Below are 25,951 nucleotides of genomic sequence, written 5' to 3'. Positions count from 1 at the left end.
CAAGATGGGATTGGGAAGGAGACAAACCATAAGTGACTCTTAATCTCACAAAACAAACTGAGGGTTGCTGGGGGGGAGGGGGATTGGGAGAAGGGGGGTGGGGTTATGAACACTGGGGAGGGTATGTGCTTTGGTGAGTGCTGTGAAGTGTGTAAACCTGGCGATTCACAGACCTGTACCCCTGGGGATAAAAATATATGTTTATAAAAAATTAAAAATTATTTTAAAAAAAAATTAGAGCCAAAAATACTTATATTTTTTGAAATAGTAAAACGTATTATGGGAGGCATGTTAAAACAAGTCTAGTTTTGTTTTGTTTTGTTTTTTAAGATTTTATTTATTTGACAGACAGAGATCACAAGTAAGCAGAGAGGCAGGCAGAGAGGGAGAAGCAGGCTCCCTGCCGAGCAGAGAGCCAGATGCGGGGCTCCATCCCAGGACACTGGGATCATGACCTGAGCTGAAGGCAGAGGCTTAACCCACTGAGCCACCCAGGCGCCCCCAGGTCTAGTTTTTTTAACAAGCAACACTTTTACGTTGAGAGAATGTTAAGATATACTTACTGCTTACCTGTCCACAGCAATTTCAACTCAGAAATTTAAATACTAGGCCAATATTTAACAGTCAAAAAAAATACACTGCTACATCAGCTGATTTTTCTTTGAATTTAATGAGTTTACATCAAAAAATCAGGTAGTCATTTTACATTTAAGGAATAAAAATCTTTAAAAAAAATACAAAGAGTGAAAGGATTTTAACCAAGTTTACATTTCTTTTTGCTATAGTTTTTAACAATTCATCTCATCTTATTGCAATGTGCAAATGCATCTGCAGCACCCATTACAATCAGGAAACTAAATTTAAGGAAGTACATTGTTTACAATAACCCTCAGAGGCAACTGATTTACTTTCTCCTAAAAACTCTATGGTATATAAGCATTACATAATAATGCTATTTAACCACCTTTTGTCATTAAGAATCATCACCAAAGTTTTCTGGAAAGGAGTCCGCATAAGAATTGAATATTTAAAAGGTGAAATGTTCCTTATTTTAACTTTAGCAAGATCTTTCTTTTTCATTGTTAAGAAATACTTGAGTAATTTTAAAGCAAAAGCTGTTAAGAGTAGAGTCTAGATAGCTAAAACCATACTCCTGAGTTCAAACTTACAGGTAAGTCTTTTGCAAATAGTTCTCGATAAAATATCCTCCCTCCCCATCCCCCTGCCCCGGATCTTGTATTGTTTCTTACAAAACTTTGGTCCAGAGTAGAAATATATCCAGGCAGATGTATGTGCCATACGAGAGCAAGAACAGTACAGCCCAGCTAATGACTTTGGGTTTTAGAAATAGAAGGCAATTAAAATGTACTCAAAGTTACATTAAGAAAAGCTTTCACGGGGTAATATTGAAACAGTCACAAAGGTTAAGAAAATACTGATATCAAAGTACAAATGACTACAATGTTAAAATAGACAAAAACTACTATACAAGAGCCTCTTTTAAAATTAAAAATAAGGAACACAACACATGAGTCAGGATCATTTTCCTGTTCTACTCATGAATTTTAGTCTTTATATTCATAGGGTTGGTTGTGTTGACATCTAGTAGAGTTTCTTATGACATCTGATGAGGTTTCATTCCAACTTCAGAGGATGGTCCTTCCCCAAAGAGCCGCTCAATTTGGGTCACGTCTTGGTCACTGTACAAGTTCAAAGTAGTGCAGTATCGCCATGATGTGCTGAGGCATGAAGACGTAGCCGGTGTACAGGGCCATCCCCACGATGGAAACCAGCATGGAATCTGAATTGTAGTTAAGGAAACAACTTACCTTTTCTCCATTGATTCCAAAGGAAATGCCCCGATCTTTCCAACTGTTTTATGCTGGAGTACCGGTTCGCTTAATGCTTTCTAATACATGTCAAGAACTAATCATTACGGCCACTAACATTCACTATGCCTGGCACCATTCTAAGTTCTGTAGCTCACTTCACCTTCAAGACCACCTTCCAGGACAGGTACCTGTTTGTTACTCTCCCTGTTACACTTTGAGACACAGACAGCTTAAAACGAAGCACAGAAAGTGACACTGTTCAACCTAAGAAACAGAAATATGTAAGAATAAAATTATATTTAATGATTTCAAAAGGTCTACCAACTTCAACAATAATGTATGAAAAAAAAAAGAATGTATGATCCAAATTTAATTTTTTTTAAGATTGTATTTATTCATTTATTTGACAGGCAGAGATCACAAGGAGGCAGAGAGGCAGGCATAGAGAGAGAGAGAGGGGGCTCCCTGCTGAGCAGAAAACCTGATGCAGGACTTGATCCCAGGACCCCGACATCATGACCTGAGCTGAAGGCAGCGGCTTAACCCACTGAGCCACCCAGGCGCCCCCTAATTTAATTTTTAAATTTTTTAGACTATTTGGCTAAATGCCCTGGCTTTTAGAGTCTAAGCCAAGATCAGTCATGTACCTAATGGCACATAAATTCACAGCACCTCTAGTATTAAACATTTATAATTATTATCACAAACTTTGCAACATCAAATAAAAGTCATCCTGACCACCCAAACAATAAACATTTTTTTAAAAAGATTTTTTCATTTATTTGACAGAGAGAGAGGGGATGTAGCAGGGGGAGTAGGAGAGGGAGAAGCAGGCTTCCCACTGAGCAGGAAGCCCACACAGGGACCGACCCCAGGACCCTGGGATCATGACCAGAGCTAAAGGCAGACACTTAACAACTGAGCCACCCAGGCACCCAACAATAAACATCTGTACTGGGTTCCTTTCTCCCAGTTCCAGAGGAACGGAAATGGCATACATGCAAATCAGCAAGGAGTCCTCTTCTTGGGCCACACAAAATACTGCTAACAAAAATCATATAAACTCTAAGGGCCTTCTGCTTTGCTGGCAGGTAGCCATGTTCAAGGGAATAACGGCTCTGGACTGGGACCACGTTCTACTGATCCATTCCTTCACATTCTCTCTCTCTCTCCCCGTCCCCCCGCTCCTGTCTTTCAGACCTTTCAACTCTACATACTCGTAGTTCCACACCGCATGACACTCCTTCACCAAAAGATAGGGCTTAAATAAACAACGTGCTTACTACCAACTATTATTTGTATAACAGTTCAGTTGACAAACTTCTTTTGTGTATTATCTCACTTGACCCTAATAGCTTTCCTGTGAAATGTCTGCCATGACAATTACTCATCAGAGCCTGACAAAACAGAGGGACTCGTCCAGGGCCCTACAAGGGGTTATCTCTAGAACCAGAGCACAAACTGAAGCCACCTGACTCCAACCCCCAAACAAGGATGAAAGTCTCCCATAATCATTTTCTAAATTTACTTTTTAGCCTCCCTTAATCCAGTTCTTTCTAAAACTACCACTTTCTATTTACTCCTTAATTTCTTTAAACACACACACACACACACACCATTCTGCTTTCACATCATTGCCCATTACACAAACATCTAAATTCTACCCCTGGGGGCACCTGGGTGGCTCAGTGGGTTAAGCCTCTGCCTTTCGGCTCAGGTCATGATCCCAGGGTCCTGGGATGGAGCCCCGCATCGGGCTCTCTACTCCGCGGGGAGCCAGCTTCCTCCTCTCTCTCTCTCTCTCTGCCTGCCTCTCAGCCTACTTGTGATCTCTGTCAAACAAATAAATAAAATCTTTAAAATAAATAAATAAATAAATTCTACCCCTGCCAGCTAGAGACACTGTTCTCGGGTCACCAGCGGCCACCCATCAAATCCAATGGCTTTCTGAATTGACAGTTTTAGTCCTTCCTCTCTAGGACTCTCCACCCATCTCTCTCACCATTCTCCTGTGTCACTGCCTCTTTTCCCTACCTGTTCCTCATACGTAAAATAATCAGTGAATTCTTCCTTTTGCCCAAACATCCACTCCACCCCCCACACACACCTAGTGTGACAGTCTTGCTCTTCAGATGGGCCTAAGCTCTCCCAGCTCCAGCCTGCTGATTTGTGACCAATCAGAAAACCCTTCTCTTTGTAACAATGCCCACCTCCTCGAAACTGATCAACCAGCTCCAAGGTTAGTACTTCTACCAGGAATTAAGGAACACAGATTCTCTCTCTCCTTCTGAATATGTAGTTTGCTAATGAAATCCTGGAATCACCAGAGTCACTTTGCCTCCCTTGAAAAACAACAAAATTTTGGGATGCCTGGGTGGCTCCATCAGTTAAGCATCTGTCTATGGCTCAGGTCATGTTCCCAGGGTCCTGGGATCAAGTCCCATACTGGGCTCCCTGCTCAGAGAGGAGCCAGCTTCTCTCTCTGCCTGCTCTGCCTATTCTGCCTGGAACTCTCTGTGCTTCTGCTGACAAATAAATAAAATCTTAACAAAAAAAAAGAACAAAACTGACACATGGAGGTGGTAGAACAAAAGTAATCATAGAAAATGGAGCCAGAAACTTCACCTGAACACCTGAAACCTACCCACCACTGAGTTTTCAGATACTGAAGCCAATAACCCCCTTTACTCTTAAATCAGTTTTAAATTTTATGCTTGTAGCTGAAAACATTATAAATGACAAAATGGAATCCCCAATGTTTTGTCTTGGGTCCCACAAACTAATTCCTGTTTGACCCTAATGTTGTTGACCTGAACCCACCTTCTGTACTACAACTTCCTGAACATTTTCACCTATGACCTATGACATTCCACAGAGTCAAAACTGAACTCATTAACTCTTTCCAAAACTACCTCTTCCTAGGAGTCTTATTTTTTAACTATTTGAAATAGTTGATAGAACTCCTGATGAACTATTTGCCTAGTCACTCAATCTAGAAACTTCTCTGATTCCTCCTCCGTAGATTCAAATTATCTAAGACTTCTCAGTTCTTCCCAGTCCCTACAAACAACTTTTCTATCTCCTGGTCCCCTACCCTAATCAATGATAAATGAGTGAGGTATTTATCACTCCTTAGTTATGTCAAAGCTCCTATCTTGGGCCTCTACTCACTTTCCACTCCACGCCACTCTTTACTCAAGTGATCCTTTTAAAATACATGGCACTTGGGTGGCTCAATGGCTTAAGCCTCTGCCTTCAGCTCAGGTCATGATCTCAGGGTCCTGGGATCCAGCCCTGCATCGGGCTCTCTGCTCAGCAGGGAGCCTGCTTCCCCCTCTCTCTCTGCCTGCCTCTCTGCCTACTTGTGATCTCTCTCTCTCTCCGTCAAATAAATAACTCTTTAAAAATAAATAAATAAATAAAATACATTAGGTATCCCAATGCAAAAGGACAGCACTTGGAATTCTAAGCCAAACATCCAAGGACTTTCCCAATCTAGTCCGAAGTACCTCAGGTTGGAGTCCACAGAAGTTGACAGAAACTAAGAGATAAATAAGGACAGGGATTCTTGTACAAGAGTTTTAGCAGAAGTGGGGGGTAAGCAGAGCAGAACTAAGTGGGGAAAAAAGGGTAAATCGGTTCAGGGGCTCAGCTCCCACAGGATGCTCTGGAGCACCAATTATACCACATGCTGGTTTTGATCTGAGGCAACCCTTCAGCTGTCAATCACTGGCTGCAGAACTGGGTGAGAAACCCACACCTGGGTAAGACAGCTGCCTTGGGGGGCGCCTGGGTGGCTCAGTGGGTTAAGCCGCTGCCTTCGGCTCAGGTCATGATCTCAGGGTCCTGGGATCGAGTCCCGCATCGGGCTCTCTGCTCAGCAGGGAGCCTGCTTCCTCCTCTCTCTCTCTGCCTGCCTCTCTGCCTACTTGTAATCTCTCTCTGTCAAATAAATAAATAAATCTTTAAAAAAAAAAAAAAAGACAGCTGCCTTGGGCCAAGGCCAGGACTCTGAGGAAGGGGGCAGCTAGAAGGGATGAGCAGAGGACAGGGGAGAAATACATCGGCTAGTGGAGGGCATCGAGGAGTAGACCAAGTGCATCACCTACTACACTCGTTTCCCCTTGTAACTTTCAACACTCAAATAATTCCCGACAGACACAGCCTACTCACAGCCATAGGATGTCTCAGAAAACAGTGCTTTATATTTTCATACTGTTCTGCTTTGGCTTGTGGTTTAATAATTAGGAGTAAGAATAAGAGCGGTATATGCAGCTTTCATTTTGTGAGCGTCCAGTGTGTGCCCAGCACTGCCTTAACCCTTCAACAAGTTTAAGTAATCCCGAATCTTGAAATCAGAGTTAGCAATAGAGCAAATTCCCAACCAAATCCGTCAAACCAAAAATCTGTGTTCTCAACCACTATGCTTAATACCTTCCTGTATGTGAAAAATCCTATTCCTTCGAATAAAACCCAATCATTCTCAGAGCTCGGTTAGTTATCCTCTCTCAAACGAGGCCTTCCCTAACTTTCCTATTTTTCCCATTCTTACACCCTAACCTCTTGGCCCTACTGCTCATAAAGCTCTTCAGTCACATAACTTGGCCCTTATTACTTGATATTACCCACTTTTTTATGTATTTATCTCATCCAGATTATCAACTTCTTGAGCATAGGAACAATGTCTTTCTTTTTTGTATCTCCAACATCTAACATAACACATGCTTAATAAATATTTGATGAATAATGAAATTTCTCAAGAAACATTATTTAATTCTAGATTCACTGTGTCAATTTCTACACATTTCACGCACATTACCAGGATGAAAACCTTTATAGTGACCACAGAAATTGCGGGAGTCTGACTCTGTACTCAGTGGGGAGTCTGCTGAAGATTCTCTCTCTCCCTCTCCCTTTGCCCCTCGCCCCGCTACCAAATAAATAAATAAGTAAAATGTACACACCAAGTAAATGAAATGGTAAGATCTTCAGATCAAAAAAAAATCAAAAAAAAAAAAAAAAAAAAAAAAAAGATCTTCAGATCAATGGCTCAAATTCAACTCAACTAGGAAGTGATTAGTAAAAACAGCCATTTGAATGATTGCATTATATACTCTTTCTGGCACTCTAATTCTTTAATTTAGTATGGAGAATATATCAGTTAGGAAACATGTATAAATTACCTTAACAGGTTACCTTACTGTAAGACAAGAATCTGAAACTTACTATTTTGTGAACACTAAAGTGTCAAAATTTTATTTTTTATTTTTTAAGATTTTATTTATTTATTTGACACAGAAAGCACAAGCAGGTAGAGCAGCAGGCAGAGAGAGAGGGAGAAGCAGGCTCCCCACTGAGCAGAAAGCCCATTATGGGGCTTGATCCCAACACCCTGGGATCAGCACCTGAGCCAGAGGCAGACACTTAACCAACTGAGCTACCCAGGAACCCCCAAAATTTTAAATCCCTCCTGTATGCATATCAAATTATGTTTTGCAAGTGAAACAACAATTTACCAAACTTGAAAAGGTCATCTGCCTGATTAAAACCTAAGGTACTAGAGGGGCACCTGAGAGGCTCAGTCAGTTAAGTGTCTGCCTTCCACTCAGGTCATGATCTTCGGGTCCTGGGATGGAGCCCTGAATCAATCTCCTCACTCAGCAGGGAGCCTGCTTCTCCCTCTCCCACTGCCCCCCTTCCCCTGCTTGTTTATTTATAAATAAATAAAATCTTTATTAAAAAAAAAATCACAAGGTGCTAGAGTTCATGTCTTTATATAGCCTTATGCTGTGATGCATGTATATGTGGAATAAAAGCAGTAGGAAATAAATGATAATTATATATGCTAAATTCAGGATGGTTACTTGGTGAGGTGAAATGGGGAGAGGAAGAAAGGAGAAGTGACTGAGAAGGGGCATAAATGAAGCTTCACAGTATGAGTAATGTTTTTTTTCACCAGTTGGTAGCATATGCACACTCACTATATTATCTTTATGGAGGTTCTGTATGCCTGAAGTCAGTAACCTTTTTTTTTTTAGTAAGAACTGTAAAGGACAGGGCGCCTGGGTGGCTCAGTGGGTTAAGCCGCTGCCTTCGGCTCAGGTCATGATCTCAGGGTCCTGGGATCGAGGCCCGCATCGGGCTCTCTGCTCAGCGGGGAGCCTGCTTCCTCCTCTCTCTCTGCCTGCCTCTCTGCCTGCTTGTGATCTCTTTCTGTCAAATAAATAAATAAAATCTTTAAAAAAAAAAAAAAAAGAACTGTAAAGGACAATGAAACTACATACAGTATTAGACTAAAAACTGTTTAGTGTGAAGGATCCTCCCCCTTTAAAAAATCTGAGCTAGGGGGCGCCTGGGTGACTCCGTGGGTTAAGCCTCTGCCTTCGCCTCAGGTCATGATCCCAGGGTTCTGGGATCGAGTCCCACATTGGGCTCTCTGTTCAGCAGGGGGCCTGCTTCCCTTCCTCTCTCTCTGCCTGCCTCTCTGCCCACTTGTGATCTCTGTCTGTCAAATAAATAAATAAAATCTTTAAAAAAAAAAAAATCTGAGCTAGACATCATTGGGTCTAATTTGTTACTAGGAAATAAACAGAAAGCCTCAGCTCTCAAAAACAGAATAAACAATTCTTGATTCTGGCCAGATAAACAGAAAACTACTGAAAGTCACTTGAACCTAGATGCAAAAAATCCCAATTTATAAGCTGCTCAAAAAAAGTATTTAATAACAAAATTTAACCTCTCTATCCATAGTCACTTATTAAACTTTATCCCATGTCTCTCCAAAAAAAAAAAAAAAGGTTTCTATATATTCTGATCCCATTTCTAATTATTTCCAGAATCACAATAATTAAGTAGGCCTCTAAATGTACATTTTCTGTACAATTAAATGTCAAAATTATTCCCAAAAATTATCTTAAAGCTCTGAAACATAATATTTAAAACCAACTTAACCATACAATGACACTCACACGGAGTAAGTAGATAATGGGACCATGAGGAACTTCTACCAGCCTCAATAACCACCGTTCCCAAAAATGCAAAAAGAAGGCACCTTTTATAAGTAGCTTTCTACAAATGCAATTTAAGCAATGTAGTTTAAATAGTTCCCATGTAACTCAGTTGAATATTCCTTAATATTATGTTTGACACCACTTAAAATGGTAGTTTTATTGACACTCATAGGCACCGGTTTTATTGTGATGTTTGCAAGGTTCATACTGAGAAGTGTTCTCACAAACAGAGCTAACCATACACCACTTAGAGCACAGACTACCTATAATTTTATCTGGTACTTGAATGGATTTCTCAAATCACTGCATTCTTTAACACACCTCTCACAGTTTAAAGTATCCTTCACATACTGTGAAATGCAAGACATGGGTACTGGAAACACCCCGGCCCTGGAGGAAACCTAGGTTTGAGCTGTGACTCTGCCAGTCCCTGACTGTCAAAAACTCTCTGATCACCAGTCTCCGTGTCTATAGAATAAGGAAACACATCACCTCCCTTTCAGGGCCAATGTGAGAATTATGAATCAAATCCATTTGGCAAAAAAGACAATATAATCCTTATTACAACTATTGTTCTAGTGCTCAGGCATTTAACATCATGACTTAGACAATGTTTGGGAATCGTCCAACGTCACCCTATGACTGATTTGTTATTAATTTACAGTACAATTCTGGGACATCATGATCCCCCTGGAACCAAGTTTCTTCTCCATAAGATGAGGCTACTTCCTACCTTATTTTCAGATCCCACCCACATCGAGAGGGAACTTAGGCACCACCTTGCAATCACCCTTAATGTAATCTTCTGTTTCTCACACAGAGAAAATGTAAACAATCAATGTTTCATAACACACATATGCTGGAAGGTAATACACAAAATGATAGCGTAATCTATCTACCGAACTCTTATGGTTGTCTGCAAGTAATACATACATCAGCAGCTATGCACAAATTAACCAGGACGGCATTCTAGAGGGGGCTACATGATTTGAGAAGTATAGAATAAAGTTAGTGAAATCAAGAGTATAATAAAAACAAAACAAAACCTTAAAGACGGAAAAAAAATTTTTGTGTGTGTATGCTTATAACAGTCTCTACCACTGAATTCTAAGTACTTAGGAGTGAGCACCTTGGCTAGACTACTCCTTTGCTTCCAGCGGCAGGAGGCAGCTAGATAAAGCAGGGACCTCATAAATCATTCAAGAACTAAGCAGACAATGTGCCAGGATATGTGCAGGCACTGAAGATAAATGTTTGTTCAAGGACTGAATGAACAATCAGATGTTACTTTGAACCTGGATATAACATAAATATTTTACAGGTTCCATGGATTTAAAAACAAATGAATTTAAAGGTTGTTTTTTTTTTTTTTAAGATTTTATTTATTTATTTGACAGAGATCACAAGTAGGCAGAGAGGCAGGCAGGGGTGTTGGGGAAGCAGGTTCCCTGCTGAGCAGAGTGCCCGATGCAGGGCTCGATCCCAGGACCCCAGGATCATGACCTGAGCCAAATGCAGGGGCTTTAACCCACTGAGCCACCCAGGTGCCCCTAAAAGCAAATGAATTTAGAAGCATATGTGAAACCATATATCTGTATTTTGTTTGCTGTTTCTTTAACAGGGATCCCCAACTAATCATGAGCTGGTAAGTTTCCAGACTCTGATAGGAAAAAATAACGATTTCTTTTGCCCATACAAGGGCCATCCCTTTTCCCAGCAACTTGAAAAAAAAAAAAAAAATCCTGATAACAGAGGAAATGCTTTAAAGATTAAGTACAATATGTCAGAAGCAAGATGACAGTAACTAACACTTTCTGTCCCAACCAGTAATGCACTATCACCGCCTACCTTAGTAACCTATTCACAGGATTTTAGAGAAAGCAAAGTAGTTTCTCATTGGGAAAAATCCAAAGACCTTTGTTCCAGCAGGTGTTACTTACACCTCTTCACTAATCTAAGTAATTTCAAAGCTTTAAGTCTCTGATTGCGCTATTCACTCAAAAAACAAAGCTAAAATGTCACTTAAGACAATCCAGTCTTCTTTTAGTCAACTTGCTTTTATAAAGTCAATTCTGAATGCTACTTTTACCCTGAAATACTCCAAAGTTCTGACAAATCTAATTTATTTTAAGGAACCATCTTAATAAAAAAAGAAAAATCATTTTATAAAATGTTTAGAGAAAAGCAATAAAAACCCTAAGTAAAAACAATTGTCAACTACTGAATAAGGCTCTAAAAAGGAAATATTCCTGATTACTATGGGTTTTTTCTCCCTTGACCTCAAAAACCTGGGGATCATCTTATACAGTTCAACACCCCAAAAACAAATAACCCAATTTTAAAATGGTTAGAAGACATGAACAAATATTTCTCCAAAGAAGACACACAGCTGGCCAACAGACACATAAGGAGATGCTCAGCATCATTCATCATCAGGGAAATGCATATCAAATTATAATGAGATATCACCTCACACCTGTCAGAATGGCTAAAATCAGAAACAAGTATTGACTACGATATGGAGATAACAGGAATCCTTGTGCAGTATTGGTGGGAATGCAAACTGGTAAAGCCACTGTGGAAGACAGTATGCAGATTCCTCAAAAAGTTAAAAATGGAACTACCCTATGATACAGTAATGGCACTACTGGAAATTTACCCAAAAAATACAAAACACTAATTCAAAGGGATACATGCACCCCTATACTTACTGCAGCATTATTTACAATGGCCAAATTATGGAAGAAGCCCTAGTGTCCATCAACAGATGAACAGATAAAGACAACGTGGGTGTGTGTGTGTACACATACATACACACACACACACACACACACACACACACTGGAATATTATCCAGCCATTAAAAAAGAATGAAATCTTAACACTTCCAACACAGACAGACCTAGAGAGCATAACAATAAATGAAATAAGCCAATCAGATAAAGAAATAGTATATGATTTCACTCATATGTGGAATTTAAGAAACCAAATGAGCAAAGGAGAGAAACAAAAAAGGATAGAGAAACAAACCAAGAAACAAACTCTTTTAACTATAGAGAGCAAACTGATGGTTACCAGAGGGGAGGTGGATTGGGGAGATGGGTAAAACAGGTGAGGGGATTAAAGAGTACATTTAGGGGCGCCTGGGTGGCTCAGTGGGTTAAAGCCTCTGCCTTCGGCTCAGGTCATGATCTCAGGGTCCTGGGATCGAGCCCCGTATCAGGCTCTCTGCTCAGCAATGAGACTGCTTCCTCCTCTCTCTCTCTGCCTGCCTCTCTTCCTACTTGTGATCTCTGTCTGTCAAATAAATAAATAAAATCTTTAAAAAAAAAAAAAGTACATTTATCAGGGCACCTGGGTAGCTCAGTCAGTTGGCCAGTTTGGTTTCAGCTTGGGTCAGGGCCTCAGGGTCATGAGATCAAGCCCCAAGTCAGGCTCCACACTCAGAGCAGAATCTGGGATTCTCTCTCCCTCTCCCTAACCTGCTACTCTCTCTCTCAATAAATAGACAAAATCTTTAAAAATAAAAAAAAAGAGTACATTTATCATGATTTATACAGAATTATTGAATCACTATATCATATACCTGAAACTAACTCTGTATGTTAACTATACTCGAATCAAAATTTAAAATTTATTAAAAAAAAAAAAAACTGGAGATCATCACCAAGAAAAGTGTTAAGAAACTGTATTGTTACCAAAATATCAACTATCTCATGATACTTTTCTAATTGTCTTAAAATGAAAGCAAGTGGAAGATACTGATACTGTTACAGTCTGTGTATGTTAGCCAACTTGATATCTGTGGGTCATATTAAAGGACATCACACGAGCATCAGAAGTTAGTATTTAGCAAGTAAAATACATTCCCTGACCTTTCTGTCATGCGTGGATTATACCAAAGTATAGAAACTCATTTTACAAACTAAAACTTGATAACAAACTCTTTAAAAACTAAACAAACGGGCGCCTGGGTGGCTCAGTGGGTTAAGCCACTGCCTTCGGCTCAGGTCATGATCTCAGGGTCCTGGGATCGAGTCCCGCATCGGGCTCTCTGCTCAGCAGGGAGCCTGCTTCCTCCTCTCTCTATCTCTGCCTGCCTCTCTGCCTACTCGTGATCTCTGTCTGTCAAATAAATAAATAAAATCTTTAAAAAAAAAAAAAAAAAAAAAAACTAAACAAACAAAAAAAGCATGCTGCTGAAACCAGTCATGATCATGTTCAATTCTGAACCAGTCCTGGAAATGGTTTGCAGCTCTGAGCCTGGAGACATTAAGGCTACATATTACTGTGTACCTTTATAAATAAAGCATCTGTTAATTTCATGCAGATTTGAAGTCCCAAGGTCAAGGGGGGAAAAAAAAATCCCAGTGTGTTCTGAAATATAATCTGTTCGGCTGTTAATACATTTTGGAACACCGGCTAGCTCACACCTGACCAGTAGAGCACAGGAGCTGCACTGTTTCCCATGGGACTTTTCATAAATTAGGGGAGCCAGATTAGTGGGAAGAAAAATTAGAACCTTCTTCAGGAAACATCCTTTAGTTCAGTTGCTGCACAGGCAGGAATTCTTTGAGATCTATCTTGGGTGGCTCAATGTGTTAAGTCTCTGCCTTCGGCTCAGGTCTTGATCTCAGGGTCCTGTATTTGAGCCCCATGTTGGGCCCTCTGCTCAGTGGGGAGCCTGCTTCCCCCGCCCCTCTCTCTGCCTGCCTCTCTGCCTACTTGTGACCTCTGTCAAATAAATAAATAAAATCTTAAAAAAAAAAGAAAGAAAGAAAGAAAGAAAATTAAAAGTCAGCATCTGCCTCCAGTCTCCCTCTCCAGAAAGAAAGGCACAGCTCTGGTCCAACACAGCTCTCAGCAAGGGGAGGCCACAAGACCTCCTGACCTCCTCAGGGGCAGACCACCCCATCAGCACTCCAGAAGCCTTTCCAGTCAATCCTGTCCCTTGAGGCACCCTCCAGCCAGCCTGCCTGGGCTATCCAGGTTATCCCCCAAGATGCCAATTATTATTTCAGTTAGTGCTTGATGACTAAGTTGCCTTGACTTTGAGGAGTCTGCCCTAGTGCTCTTTATCCATAAAACCTATTATTTGGGGATGGCCAAAAGTCTTGTTTTAGTAGTAATTCTATGCTTCATAGCTATGGTCATAAATAATATCTTTCTATCATTTCACAACTATTATTTTTTAAGCATTCCAATTTATGAAAAGAATATATGCTCTATTAAGTAGATCTTCCAGAACATATAGTTTTAATTATTGAATCCAAACGTGGGAGTTTGGTTTGGTTTTTTTTTTTTAAGCGAATGTATCTATTTTTGTTCCTATGTACCACGAAAGTTACAACACTCAAAGCCTAGGGGGTGAGGTGGGTCACGAAGTCTTTAAGAATGTGACATAGTGGGGCGCCTGGGTGGCTCAGTGGATTAAGCCGCTGCCTTCGGCTCAGGTCATGATCTCAGTGTCCTGGGATCGAGCCCCGCATCGGGCTCTTTGCTCAGAGGGAGCCTGTTTCTCTCTCTCTCTCTGCCTGACTCTCCGCCTACTTGTGATTTCTCTCTCTGTCAAAAAAATAAATAAAATCTTTAAAAAAATTTAACAAAAAAAAAAAAAAAAAGAATGTGACATAGTGAGGGGCGCCTGGGTGGCTCAGTGGGTTAAGCCTCTGCCTTCGGCTCAGGTCATGATCCCAGGGTCCTGGGATCGAGCCCCGCATCGGGCTCTCTGCTCAGCAGGGAGCCTGCTTCCTCCTCTCTCTGCGCCTGCCTCTCTGCCTACTTGTGATCTCTGTCAAATAAATAAATAAATAATCTAAAAAAAAAAAAAGAATGTGACATAGTGAAAAGGGACCCCTGGCTGGCTCAGTCTGTAGAGCATGTGACTTGATCTGAGTCACAAGTTCAAGCCCTCTGGGTCTCAAGCTTACTTAAAAAACAAATATATATACATATATATGAGCTAAAGTCACCTCTGCTGACAACTCACTGGTACCACATGCTGAAACACTGCAGAATATCTCCGTACGTTCTGTCCTCACAGCCAGCCTCCTGCGACTTGCCCTGCCCATGCTGGTACAGACCACTCAGTTCTTGTGTTATAGTTTTATTCACCTTCCACCCTTCCTGAAAGCTACTGAAGAAGAAATTAGAATATCCTAAGAAGTATAGATAAGGGATATTCTAACATTTTCCCTTAGCCAACCAAACACGGAGGCAGGATAAAACAGGCTAGAGCAGCTGGCTTTGAGCTAAAGCCCAGAAGCCTCAGACAGACGAAGACGACTTTCCAGCAAGTTCAGATGGGATAAGGGGAAGGGTTTACAGATCTTCAGTGGCCACTGTACTCTCTCCTCAAACTGATCTAACAATTACGAGGACCTGCTAGTTCGCCTTCCCATAGCCCTTACAACTTCATTTCTCCTCCCACTTTACTTCCTGACTCTTACAATCATGCATTTCCCCAGGGGTATAAAATAACTTCTGGGACAGCAAACAAAGGAATAATAACTAACTTGAGTTGTACTTTATTGCATGCAGGCAACAAACTCCTGGCACAGCTACAAGCCTCAGCTATCCATCTGATAATCTGAATTCAGAAGTGAGACACCTTTCCAGCCTGGGCCTGACAGAATGACTCCTACAAAAAAGGACGGCGAGAAGAAGGGCCTCTCTGCCATCAGTGAGGTTGTGACCAGAGAACACACTGTCAACAGTTACAAGTGCACCCATGGACAGTGGGCTTCGAGAAGCGTGCCCTTCAGGCAATCAAAAAAAAAAAAAAAAATCTGGAAATTTGCCATGAAGATGAGAACTCCAGATGTGCACACCCACATCAGGCTCCACAAAACTGTCTGAGTCAAGGAAGGGAGAGATGTCCCACAGTATACCCACGTGTGGTTGTCCTGGAAACATAATGAGGATGAAGATCCACCAACAAGCTTAATACAGTGTTTGTCTATGCACCTCTCACCACTCAGAAAAATCTATAGTCAATACAGATGAGAACCAACCACTGGCTGTCAAATCAAGTCATAAATTTAAAACAAAAAAAGAGGAGGAGACAGGAGTTAAAGTGTTTAGGTAACAATTTTTTGAGCAGAAAAATGGCACCAAGCTTTTTCTGAAAGAAATTAAGGTTGATTTTGCCTCTTTGGCTTCATGATGAGGGTTGGCTTTTTGCCAATTAGATTACGTGATGAACCTTTTCTATGACTTGTACAAGAAAAAAAAAAAGAGGTTTAAGGTTTTAACAAAAATATACAATAAATGCACATAAGAAAAGCCAGGAATAAAATCCTTTCTAACTGTCTAAGTTTACTATGAAATATTTCTGATGTTAATTTAAATGAACAAGATGATATCCAGTGCAGCATGGTTTTTGTGCTTGTAGGGGCTACACAAACAAAAAGTCTGAATGACTCTGAGGTGGAGGCTTCCAAGTTATTAATTTCCCAGTTACACTTACTCTTCCCTCTGCTTCCCCTGCCTTCAGCCTTTCCTTGTAACAGAGACTGCATTCATTTCTACAAAAGGAAGTTCAAAAGGAAGTGGCATAAAACAGAAAACACTGAAGATTACTGAGAAGAAATTCTTTTTTTTTTTCCTTAAGTTTGAAGGCAATGTTCAGGTTCTTTCTGTGTTATTCTGAAGTCACATTTTGTTTGAAAATACCTTGATAAATCTTACCAAAAAGCATTAAACTGATTTGCTTACAATATTTTTCTAGAAGTAATTTTCTCTGACCTTAAGAATTTTCCATCAAACCACATGCTGATTTTTACTGGAACTCTTAAAGTGTCAAGAATTCTGTATATACAAACATAAAGTGTCAAGAATTCTGTATACACAAACATCTTCTGTATATACAAACATCTTCTTCAAGAGGCACTGATTAAGAAGAAAGTTCTAGTAGAAGACTCTGGTGAATTGGGGGTTTTATGGTAATTTCTTCTACTCAATAGCTCAGAGGAAGCTCTGCCAAAGACAAAGAAAGCGATCTAAAGGTCCCTGGCCAAAATATATGGTTTTTCTTAGTCAATTTTGTTTTGTTCGTTGTGTTTATTTACAAAAATATTTTATGTAGGAAATACGCAGAAAGAGAAACTCAATTATTAAGACCCCCAGAAGTGGCATGGTCAAATATATTCCTCAATCACCTCTCTACTGGCTTATAAGAACTCTGACTTCACCAAACCAGGCACTATTAAACATGGATGAAGAGCATTTTCCAGGTGTTCATAGGTATTTCAGGAGAGATACACAAGAAACTGGACACACTGATTGTCTGGCGTGGCTGGGGTGGAAAGAAGACTTTTAACATCTACCTTTTTGGTGCCTTTTGAGTTTTGAACCATGAGGATGTATAATCTACTTTTATTTACAATTCAAGAATTCATATTCTCTAAACTCCCCAATATTTTAGTATATTGAGATGCAAAGAAAAATTCTCAATCCTAGCTATAAGCACTTGAGGATATGGCAAAAATCTAAGAAAATAGATTAACTTAGCTGCTACTGAAATAGCATACACCATGAATTTTGCAATGCTCTTTTTTTTTTTCACTATCATGCAAAGCCCACCTCAATCCAAAATACCTACCTTCACTTCTACCCTTGCTTCCTCTCACCACCCTTAATCTATCCCAAACCCTACAGCCAAAGTACATGCTTTCAAACTTACAATCAGATTAGATCACTCCTCTCTCAAAACCTTTAGAGGGCACCCTTTTCAACTACGGATTAAAAGCCAAGGGGCGCCTGGGTGGCTCAGCCAGTTAAGCGTCTGCCTTCAGCTCAGGTCATGATCTCAGGGTCCTGGCACAGAGCCCCAAATCAGACTCCCAGCTCAGCGGAAGAGTCTTCTTCCCTCTCCCTCTGCCCCTTGCCCCCCACGCGCCCATGCACTCTCTCACTCTTGCTCTCCCCCCCTTCCCTCCCTCAAATAAATAAAATCTTAAAAAAAAAAAAAAAGAAATCCTCCAGGATCTGCATGGACTCTGACCTCATCACCTACTGCTCTCACCCAACTCCAGCCACATCTGTCTCAATGGTGGCCTTCACATATGCCAGCCAGGCTCTGGACTCTTGGCACTTGGCACTGACTGTTCCCTCCACCAGCTAGGCTCTTCCCTCAGATTTCTACCCTGCTATCCCCATCACTTCCTTTAGGTTTTATTCAAATATCCCTTCTCAATGAAGCCTCTCCCAATAGCCTCTTTAAAAACAGCATTATGGAAACCAGAAAGTAGGTCAGTGGGGTAAGAAATGTGCACTGACCTACTTTTCTGTTTTCCTTAATGCTTACCACCTAGCATATTATACAATTCAATTAGAAAAATTCCACAAGGACAAGGATCTTTTTCTCATCTGCTCAGTATATCTCAAGGTACCTCAGATGCACTAAGTCAGCATCTGGTACCAGGTAAGCACACAGAAGTACCTGGTGAATTAATAAATGGCTTAACCTGCTTTTTCAACTTTATTTCACACCTCTTCTGCCTTAAAGAATCCCTGTTCCAAACAGTCTGGTGTACTCATCGTCCCAGCACACCTCTGCACCCCAGTCCACACCTTCTTCCCATTTAGGGGAACAAAAAAAACAAATCACTCAAATACCTCCCTGCAAGTTCTCTGAGCACTCCCAGGCCCTGTGTTCCAAGGCACTTTCTGCCCAGCTCACTCTACTGCAACGACCCAAGGGTGGATCCAGCTGAGAATGTGTATAAATCCCAATTTCCCCTAAAGCCTGGTTCTAATTTCCTTGAAATCCATCTTTGGATTTCAAATCCATCCATCCTTGAAATCCTTTAAGTCCATCTTCTTGAAAATCTGTTATAGAACTCAGTATGTTAAAAATGAAAAAATAAAAATAAAAACCTGTTCCAGGATGTTATTTTTTTTTTCCATTCAAAATGAAAAGAGCTTCAAGTCTCATGGAGAAATGTATGTTTTTGTGGCTTCTTTTCCTAGTTTATTAAATATTAAAATACCAATGAGAGAATTCTTACTGGATTTGAATGACTCTACTCAAAAGGTATGAATACCTCCTCTACCTCCTAAACTCTGAATCCAATGTCCTATATTAGATTGAATCCAAAGTCCTACATCCAGATCCTACAGGATCTGACCTCCTTTCCTGATACCCTCCTTCACTCTGCCCCTCTCCCCCACACTGGCCAGAGGGCTATCTGTGAAACAGGACAGACATGCTTTGGGACATTCATATTTACTGTCCCTTCGGCCTAGAATGCTCACTCCCCTGGAATTCTCTCCCTGCTGAAATCTTTCCGAATGCCCTTCCTGACCACTCTAGCTAAAACTGAAAAACACTCACTCTTCCTTACTTCCTATCCTCTTCTGGTTTATTTTTCTCTGTAACAGCTATAACAATCTAATAACAGTCTATATATATTTTTTTACCTATTTATCTAGCGACACTAGAATAAATAACGTGATCTGTTTTGTTCAGTCATACCCCCGCTATCTAGAATAGTATCTGGTGATTAGGAAGTACCTAATACTTGTGAAATGCAGAATTCAGCAAACAGATATATTGTACAAATGAATAGGCATAACAATGCAAATTTTGTTAATCTCTGTTAAAATAAATCAAAGAAGTTCTTTCAATCTATAGCATTTTCTTCCTTTTAAAAATCTGAATTCTAAGAACTGATTTCTGTTCATCAGAAACAGCCAAATTCCAAAGCTACTCTAAAAGTGGTTTAAAATCAGGTCTCTTCTACCATTCCCAAATACTTCTGCAATTCCTTCAAAATGACAAATCAATATACAAACAAATGTTCCTCAAGCACTATCTGTGTGTCCAGCACTGAGGTTTTAAAAAAATTTTTTTTTCCTGGGGCACCTGGGAGCTCAGTTGCTTAATCGTCTGACTTCAGCTTAGGTCATGATCCCGGGGTCCAGGATCAAACCTTATGCGGGGTTCCAGTATGAGCTTGAGATTCTCCCTCTCTCTCAGCCTCTGCCCCTACCCTGTCCCCAAATGGTGTGTGTGTATGTGTGTGTGTGCATGCACATGCTCTCAAAAAAATATATATATAGGGACGCCTGGGTGGCTCAATTGGTTAAGCAGCTGCCTTCGGCTCAGGTCATGATCCCAGCGTCCTGGGATCGAGTCCCACATTGGGCTCCTTGCTCGGCAGGGAGCCTGCTTCTCCCTCTGCCTCTGCCTGCCATTCTGTCTGCCTGTGCTCGCTCTCTCCCCCTCTCTCTCTCTGATAAATAAATAAAATCTTTAAAAATATATATATATAGTAATAATAAATTTTTTTATTTCCTTTAAGAAACAAAGGAACAGACTATCTTTCGGAGGAGTCTAATTCCTAACACAAACCAAAAAACTGCCCACATTTTGCTTAAAATAAAAGTATAAAATGTCATGGAAACATAAGAAGCCTTTAGAAAGACTGCAAATATAGCTCAGTGACGACAGAATAAATTTTTTTTAAAAAGTCTAAATAACTTTTATTTAGGCTTCAAATAATTTTAACAAGGTATTTTTAAATTTTCCACACCTCTCCTCAACAGCATGGTTACAATGTGATTCAGTGAGGCACTACAGGGAGTGTCTCACTAGTTACAAAACCTGTCTCTGTTACAAAACCTGGTCTTCTCCTCTCCTGCTGATGGCTGCCAGTAGAGAAAGGGGGCTTTAGAAACATGTTAAACCTTCTACTCTGGAGTAAGCTCAATGGACTTTGGTCTGCACAGGTCTCCTGTAGTAATCATTGTAATACTACCCTGCATTTACTGAATTCACTTTATTGTTAGCTTCTGTTTTAATCAGGTGTCATATCCCCTTTTCCTGCATGGTAGAAACCATGTCTACACATGGTAAAAGTTCAAATACTGGCTGACAAAGCAAAAGCTAATTTATCATCTCAAATGTAGTAACAGAAAGCAGATGATAAGAGAGAAATTTAGGATATAGGCCCTAGCATGGAAGGATTTACAAAACAGATTTTTAAATCTTACTGTTTCAAGAACCATTTATGGTGTGCCTGACCTGACACAGATGCATTTCCTTAAAAACATATTGAAAATTATTTTTGGTGACTCACAATTCCCTTAGAAAATTTCAAAAACCCTCATATTCAACTGGGATTGACCTTTCAATTTATAACAACTGTTAATTAACTTCTAGCTTTTAGATTTGGGAAACAGAGAAGCAAATTCAGATGTTCAGACGCCCCTAGAAAATGTGCAGAAGTAGTTAATAGCGAGGTATCAGTCAGTGTTCCTGAAAACAGGGACAACTTCAATTTATTAAAGGAATTATAGCAGTGACATGTAAACTAACACAATTACCTTTTTTGAGAGTCTTTTTCTTAATACCTTTGATTTTTTTTTCAAGATTTTATTTATTTATTGACAGAGAGACACAAAAGGGAAGAACAAGAGAAGGAACACAAGCAGGAAGAGTGGGAGAGGGAGAAGCAGGCTTTCCACTGAGCAGGGAGCCCAATGCAGGGCTCAATCCCACAACCCCCGGGCTCGATCCCAGGACCCCAGGATCATGACCTGAGCCAAAGGCAGATGCTTAACAACTGAGCCACCCTGGTGCCCCCTTTCTTAGGACCTTCCAACTCAGAGGCCATTTCTCAGACCGCCAGACAAATTTCTCTTACATGAAATCTTAGGTTGCTGGCAGTGACAACTGTTTTCAATGGAATTTTTAAGAAAGAATGTCTCTTTCCAAAACCATTTAACTAGCCACAAAATTGTTCTATGTGAAGCTTACTAACTACTAATGAATTTATGAAACTCAAACTAATCCACAGTGATTAAAGCTCCTGACTGGGGGGGAAATCCACTTTCTCATTCAGCCCCTTCCTCCACCCTAGGATGCAGACTCATCTCAAATCGATGTTCCAAACTATACAATAATTAAATGCCTGACTTTAATTCTAGACGTTGAGTTAGAATAACAAAAGAGCTCATATTAATTTAAGATTGGCTTATGTCAAATGCATTACATTTCTACCTTGGATTAATTCAATCATGTGAGCTTTGAAATAAGTTTTGGTTTGTTGTTGTTTTTTTTTAAATCCTAGGCTTAAAACCATAGACTTCTATAGGACCCAATGCTAGTTGGTTGCAGTTCTTACTAGTTTCTTAAAAACTGAAATCACTTGGTCACTTAAACCAATGAGAAGTCAAAAGCTTCAAAACAGGGCCACCTGGGTGGCTCTGTGGGTTAAGCTTCTGCTTTCGGCTCAGGTCATGATCCCAGGGTCCTGGGATCGAGCCCCACATCGGGCTCTCTGCTCAGTGGGGAGCCTGCTTCCCCCTCTCTCTGCCTGCCTCTCTGCCTATTTGTGATCTCTGTCAAATAAATAAAATCTTTTTTTAAAAAAAGCTTCGGGGCGCCTGGGTGGCTCAGTGGGTTAAAGCCTCTGCCTTCAGCTCAGGTCATGATCCCAGAGTCCTGGGATCGAGCCCCACATCGGGCTCTCTGCTCAGCAGGGAGCCTGCTTCCCCCTCTCTCTCTGCCTGCTTCTCAGCCTGCTTGTGATCTGTCTGTCAAATAAATAGATAAAATCTTTTTAAAAAAAAGCTTCAAAAGGAAAAATCTATAGACACATTACATTTCAGTTCATAATTTACTCCTCCATCCCCCAAAAAGCCATCATCCAGGTTATTTATAGGACGCTGTTACAATTACTATGTAATACAGAAAAACCTTAATACCACTGACACTGTAGCATGTATCCACATGCAGACAAAAGCTTTACAGTGTAAAAGATTTAATAAACTCTAGCAGTGGGCTCTACATTCAACTTTTGACTTAAAAAGTGTCAATTTAGTGGCGCCTGGATGGCTCAGTGGGTTAAAGCCTCTGCTTTCGGCTCAGGTCATGATCCCAGGGTCCTGGGATCAAGCCCCGCATCAGGCTCTCTGCTCAGCGGGGAGCCTGCTTCCTTCTCTCTGTCTGCCTCTCTGCCTACTTATCTGTCAAATAAATAAATAAAATATTTTTTAAAGTATCAATTTAGTGCAACATTGTTTAAATTCACTTTCAAGATGATTTTAACTGAGGGACACGTGGCTGGCTCAGATGTGAAAGCATGTGGCTCTTGATCACCTGGTTATGAGTTTGAAGACCACAGTGGCTGTAGAGATTACTTAAGTAAATAAAAGCATAATTTTTTTTTTAAGAAAAAAAAAAAAGGGACACATGAGTGGCTCAATTTGTCAAGCATCTGCCTTCAGCTCAGGTCATGATCCCAGGGTCCTGCCATGGAGTCCCACATCAGGCTCCCTGCTCAGCAGGAAGCCAGCTTCTCCCTAAGCCTGTCATTCCTCTTGCTTGTGTTCGCTCATGCTCTGACAAATAAAAATCTTTAAAAATAAATAAATAAATAAAAAGGAAAAAAGATGGCACACCTGGGTGGCTCAGTCAGTTAAGCATCCAACTCCTTACTTCAGCTCAGGTCATGATCTCAGGTTCCTCAGCCGAACCCCTACTTAGGATCCGAGCTGGGCATGCAGCCTGCTTAAAATTTTCTCTCTCAGGCGCCTGGGTGGCTCAACCAGCTAAAGTGTCTGCTCTTCAGCTCATGATCTTAGGAGTACTGGAATCAAGTCCTACATCAGGATCTCTGACCAACAGGGAATCTGTTTCTCCCTCTCACTCTCCCTTTGTGTTCTCTAAGAAATAAATAAAATCTTAAAAAAAAAAAAAAAAGATTCTCTCTCCCTCGGCCCCCCCTTAAAAAAAAAGATGATTTTAAATGAGTCGAGAAGCATGTGCTTCTATATTCTAGTATACATTTTAGAAAGATAAGTTCATGAGCTCTAACCTATAGAACTGCAACAACAAATAAATGGTTCAGGAAATCAGAACATACTTTACACTGAGACTTTAAATCCAAAGTACGAATTACAGTTCTTAAGTTCTGGAAAGCTTTGGAAACAAGTAAGATGATACATTTCCTTGCAAGCAGCTTAAGATTCCTCCAAAGTGTTGAAACAAAAGACATCTTTGAGTACAATCTTATGCTAGTTCATTACGAATAAACATACTTACTAATGCTTGGAATGAAATCATCTCAGTCACTCCACCTAAATACAATAATGCATTTACAAAGCTGTTCTGAAGCTACTCCGAACTAAACCACACTGAAAAGGAAGCCGTGTAACATACAGCGTTGTCAAATCAGTGTTGTATACCTAAAACTAAAGTAACACTGTTAACTATACTTCAATTTAAAGAAAATGGAGGACCCTGTATGAAGTAGACATGTTATGTGAAATGTTCCATATCGGCCCCCAATTTAAAAAAAAAAAAAAAAGAAAGAAGAAAGTTATAGCTTATTATTAATATGTATTCTGCAAGAACAGTATCAAGGGATGTCAACACCGACAAATGATACAAATATCGCAGACTTCAGAAAGCCTTTTTTTCACAATCTTGCGTATTAAGTGAGGTTGTTTTAAAGTTAGATGAGCTAAGATATAGGCAAACAGCTTAGCACAATTGCTGGGCTCATAGTGAACCTTCAGTAGTATCATTAACAAGTATCTATCAGCTATCTATGAAAACACAGTTTCAAACACTATCTACAATTAACCACAAATTCCTTTCTTGGCTCGACTACTATGGACTGTGAAAACAGCAAGTTAATGAATAAAACACACTCTTTAAACTCCCCATCCCGAAAACCAGAAAGGTACAACAAACTGTTTTCAGAAACTATATTGGGGTGGCATAAACACAAGTTCACATGATTAAGAGTCTGGTGAACACTGGTTAGCATTCTCATTAGGACCAAAGTCAGCTAACTCGGGGACAGTTAAAGGTCAAAGGCGTCCCAGCCGGGAACGATTTGCTCCATTTACACGGTCCCTGCCTCCCAAAGACCAGGGGACTAAACCAAAGGCAGGCGCGGCCGACGTGCAGGCGAGGACAATCCTGGATAGACATCGCCCTGGGGGATTTCCTCCAATAGTAAAGCCGCTTCCACCTCCGTTCAAGCCACTCACAGGCCCCCTCGCATCTCAAGAGTTCTAGCCCCGATCCTCCCCAACCTCGGGAGCGCTGCCCCCCGCCCCAGATCTCCGCCCCGCGCGCCCACAGCCAAGGGGCGAGTCCGCGCGCGCGCGGTCCCCGCAGGGCCGCCTCTCCGCCCCCCAGCCTCCACCCCGCACCCCCTGGCGCCTGGGCCCGGGCGCCCGCTCGCCCACCCCGGCCCCCGCGCGCGCGGCCTGGGCAGGATACTGAACACAGTCCGCTCCCAAGGCTCCAGCATGTAGAGCGCCGTGACCAGCAGATACTGGTAGTAGAACCAGGACATTTGCTTCCAGGCCCGCGCCAGCGCCATGCCCTCCGCACGCCTCCCTCGATGAGGCCGAGCGTCAGTCTGGCCCGCCAGCCTCCGGTTAGCGTCCTCCAGCCCCCGGCCGCGAGGCCCGCCCGCCCGCCACCGTGCGCCTATTGGCCGGTCCGGCCGGGCGCGTCACCCGTGGGCACGCCCAGCCCCGCGCGCCCCCGGGCAGCCGGCGGCGAGCCCCGCCCGGCCGGCGCTCATTGGCCCATGTGAGGCGACGCGTCGTGCCCGCCCCTTCCCCGGTTTCCCCCTCTGCGGGCCGCGCCCACGGGAGCGGGAGAACCATCTGCGCGAGAGCGCCCGCCGCGCGCTGCCGGCCGCGCCCTACCGGCCGCGCCCTACCCGCCCCGCCTCGCCCGGCCATTGGTGGGCGGGGAGTTAGTCCCGGCGGGGTCGCGGCGCCGGAGCCTGCCGAGGCCGCCCGGGGGTGGTCGGTACCTGCAGCGCGACCCAGAAACGCTCGTTGAAGACATATTTGTGGAATATCTGGCATCCTACTGGGCAGGGGGATTACAGGGGTGAGCAGGAACATAAGAGGTTCCTTAACTAGCGCAGGGTACGATCTAGCGGAGGCGACGGGCACTAACCACACGAATGCAAGTCCCAGCTATGATGTGTGTAGAGAGAATAAGATGCTCTTGAGGGTGGCGAGGCGGACGTCACCTAGTCAGAGAGGTCAGGGAAGGCGACTCCGAAGAAGTGATGCACACATTGCCTGCTTCCTCCCTACCCCGGCGAGCGCGTACACACAAACACC

The 25,951-nt window shown here is 41.7% G+C and overlaps 1 protein-coding gene across 1 annotated transcript; it reads right to left on the bottom strand.

Annotated features, from left to right (window-relative positions):
- Nucleotides 1–654: 654 nt before the first annotated feature.
- SPTSSA (serine palmitoyltransferase small subunit A) lies at nucleotides 655–25,326 on the bottom strand. The gene is made up of 2 exons (XM_082737842.1): nucleotides 25,086–25,326; nucleotides 655–1,801 (listed from the first exon to the last, which is right to left on the bottom strand). Exons 1-2 carry the CDS (start codon nucleotides 25,186–25,188, stop codon nucleotides 1,698–1,700), a joined length of 207 nt encoding a protein of 68 aa, XP_082593968.1. The 5' UTR covers nucleotides 25,189–25,326; the 3' UTR covers nucleotides 655–1,697.
- Nucleotides 25,327–25,951: the final 625 nt, after the last annotated feature.

Source organism: Mustela nivalis (genome assembly GCF_964662115.1).
Source record: "Mustela nivalis genome assembly, chromosome: 6".
Taxonomy (NCBI): Eukaryota; Metazoa; Chordata; class Mammalia; order Carnivora; family Mustelidae; genus Mustela; species Mustela nivalis.
Note: the sequence above shows the minus strand (reverse complement) of the source record. Positions and strands in the feature narration are given on the sequence as shown.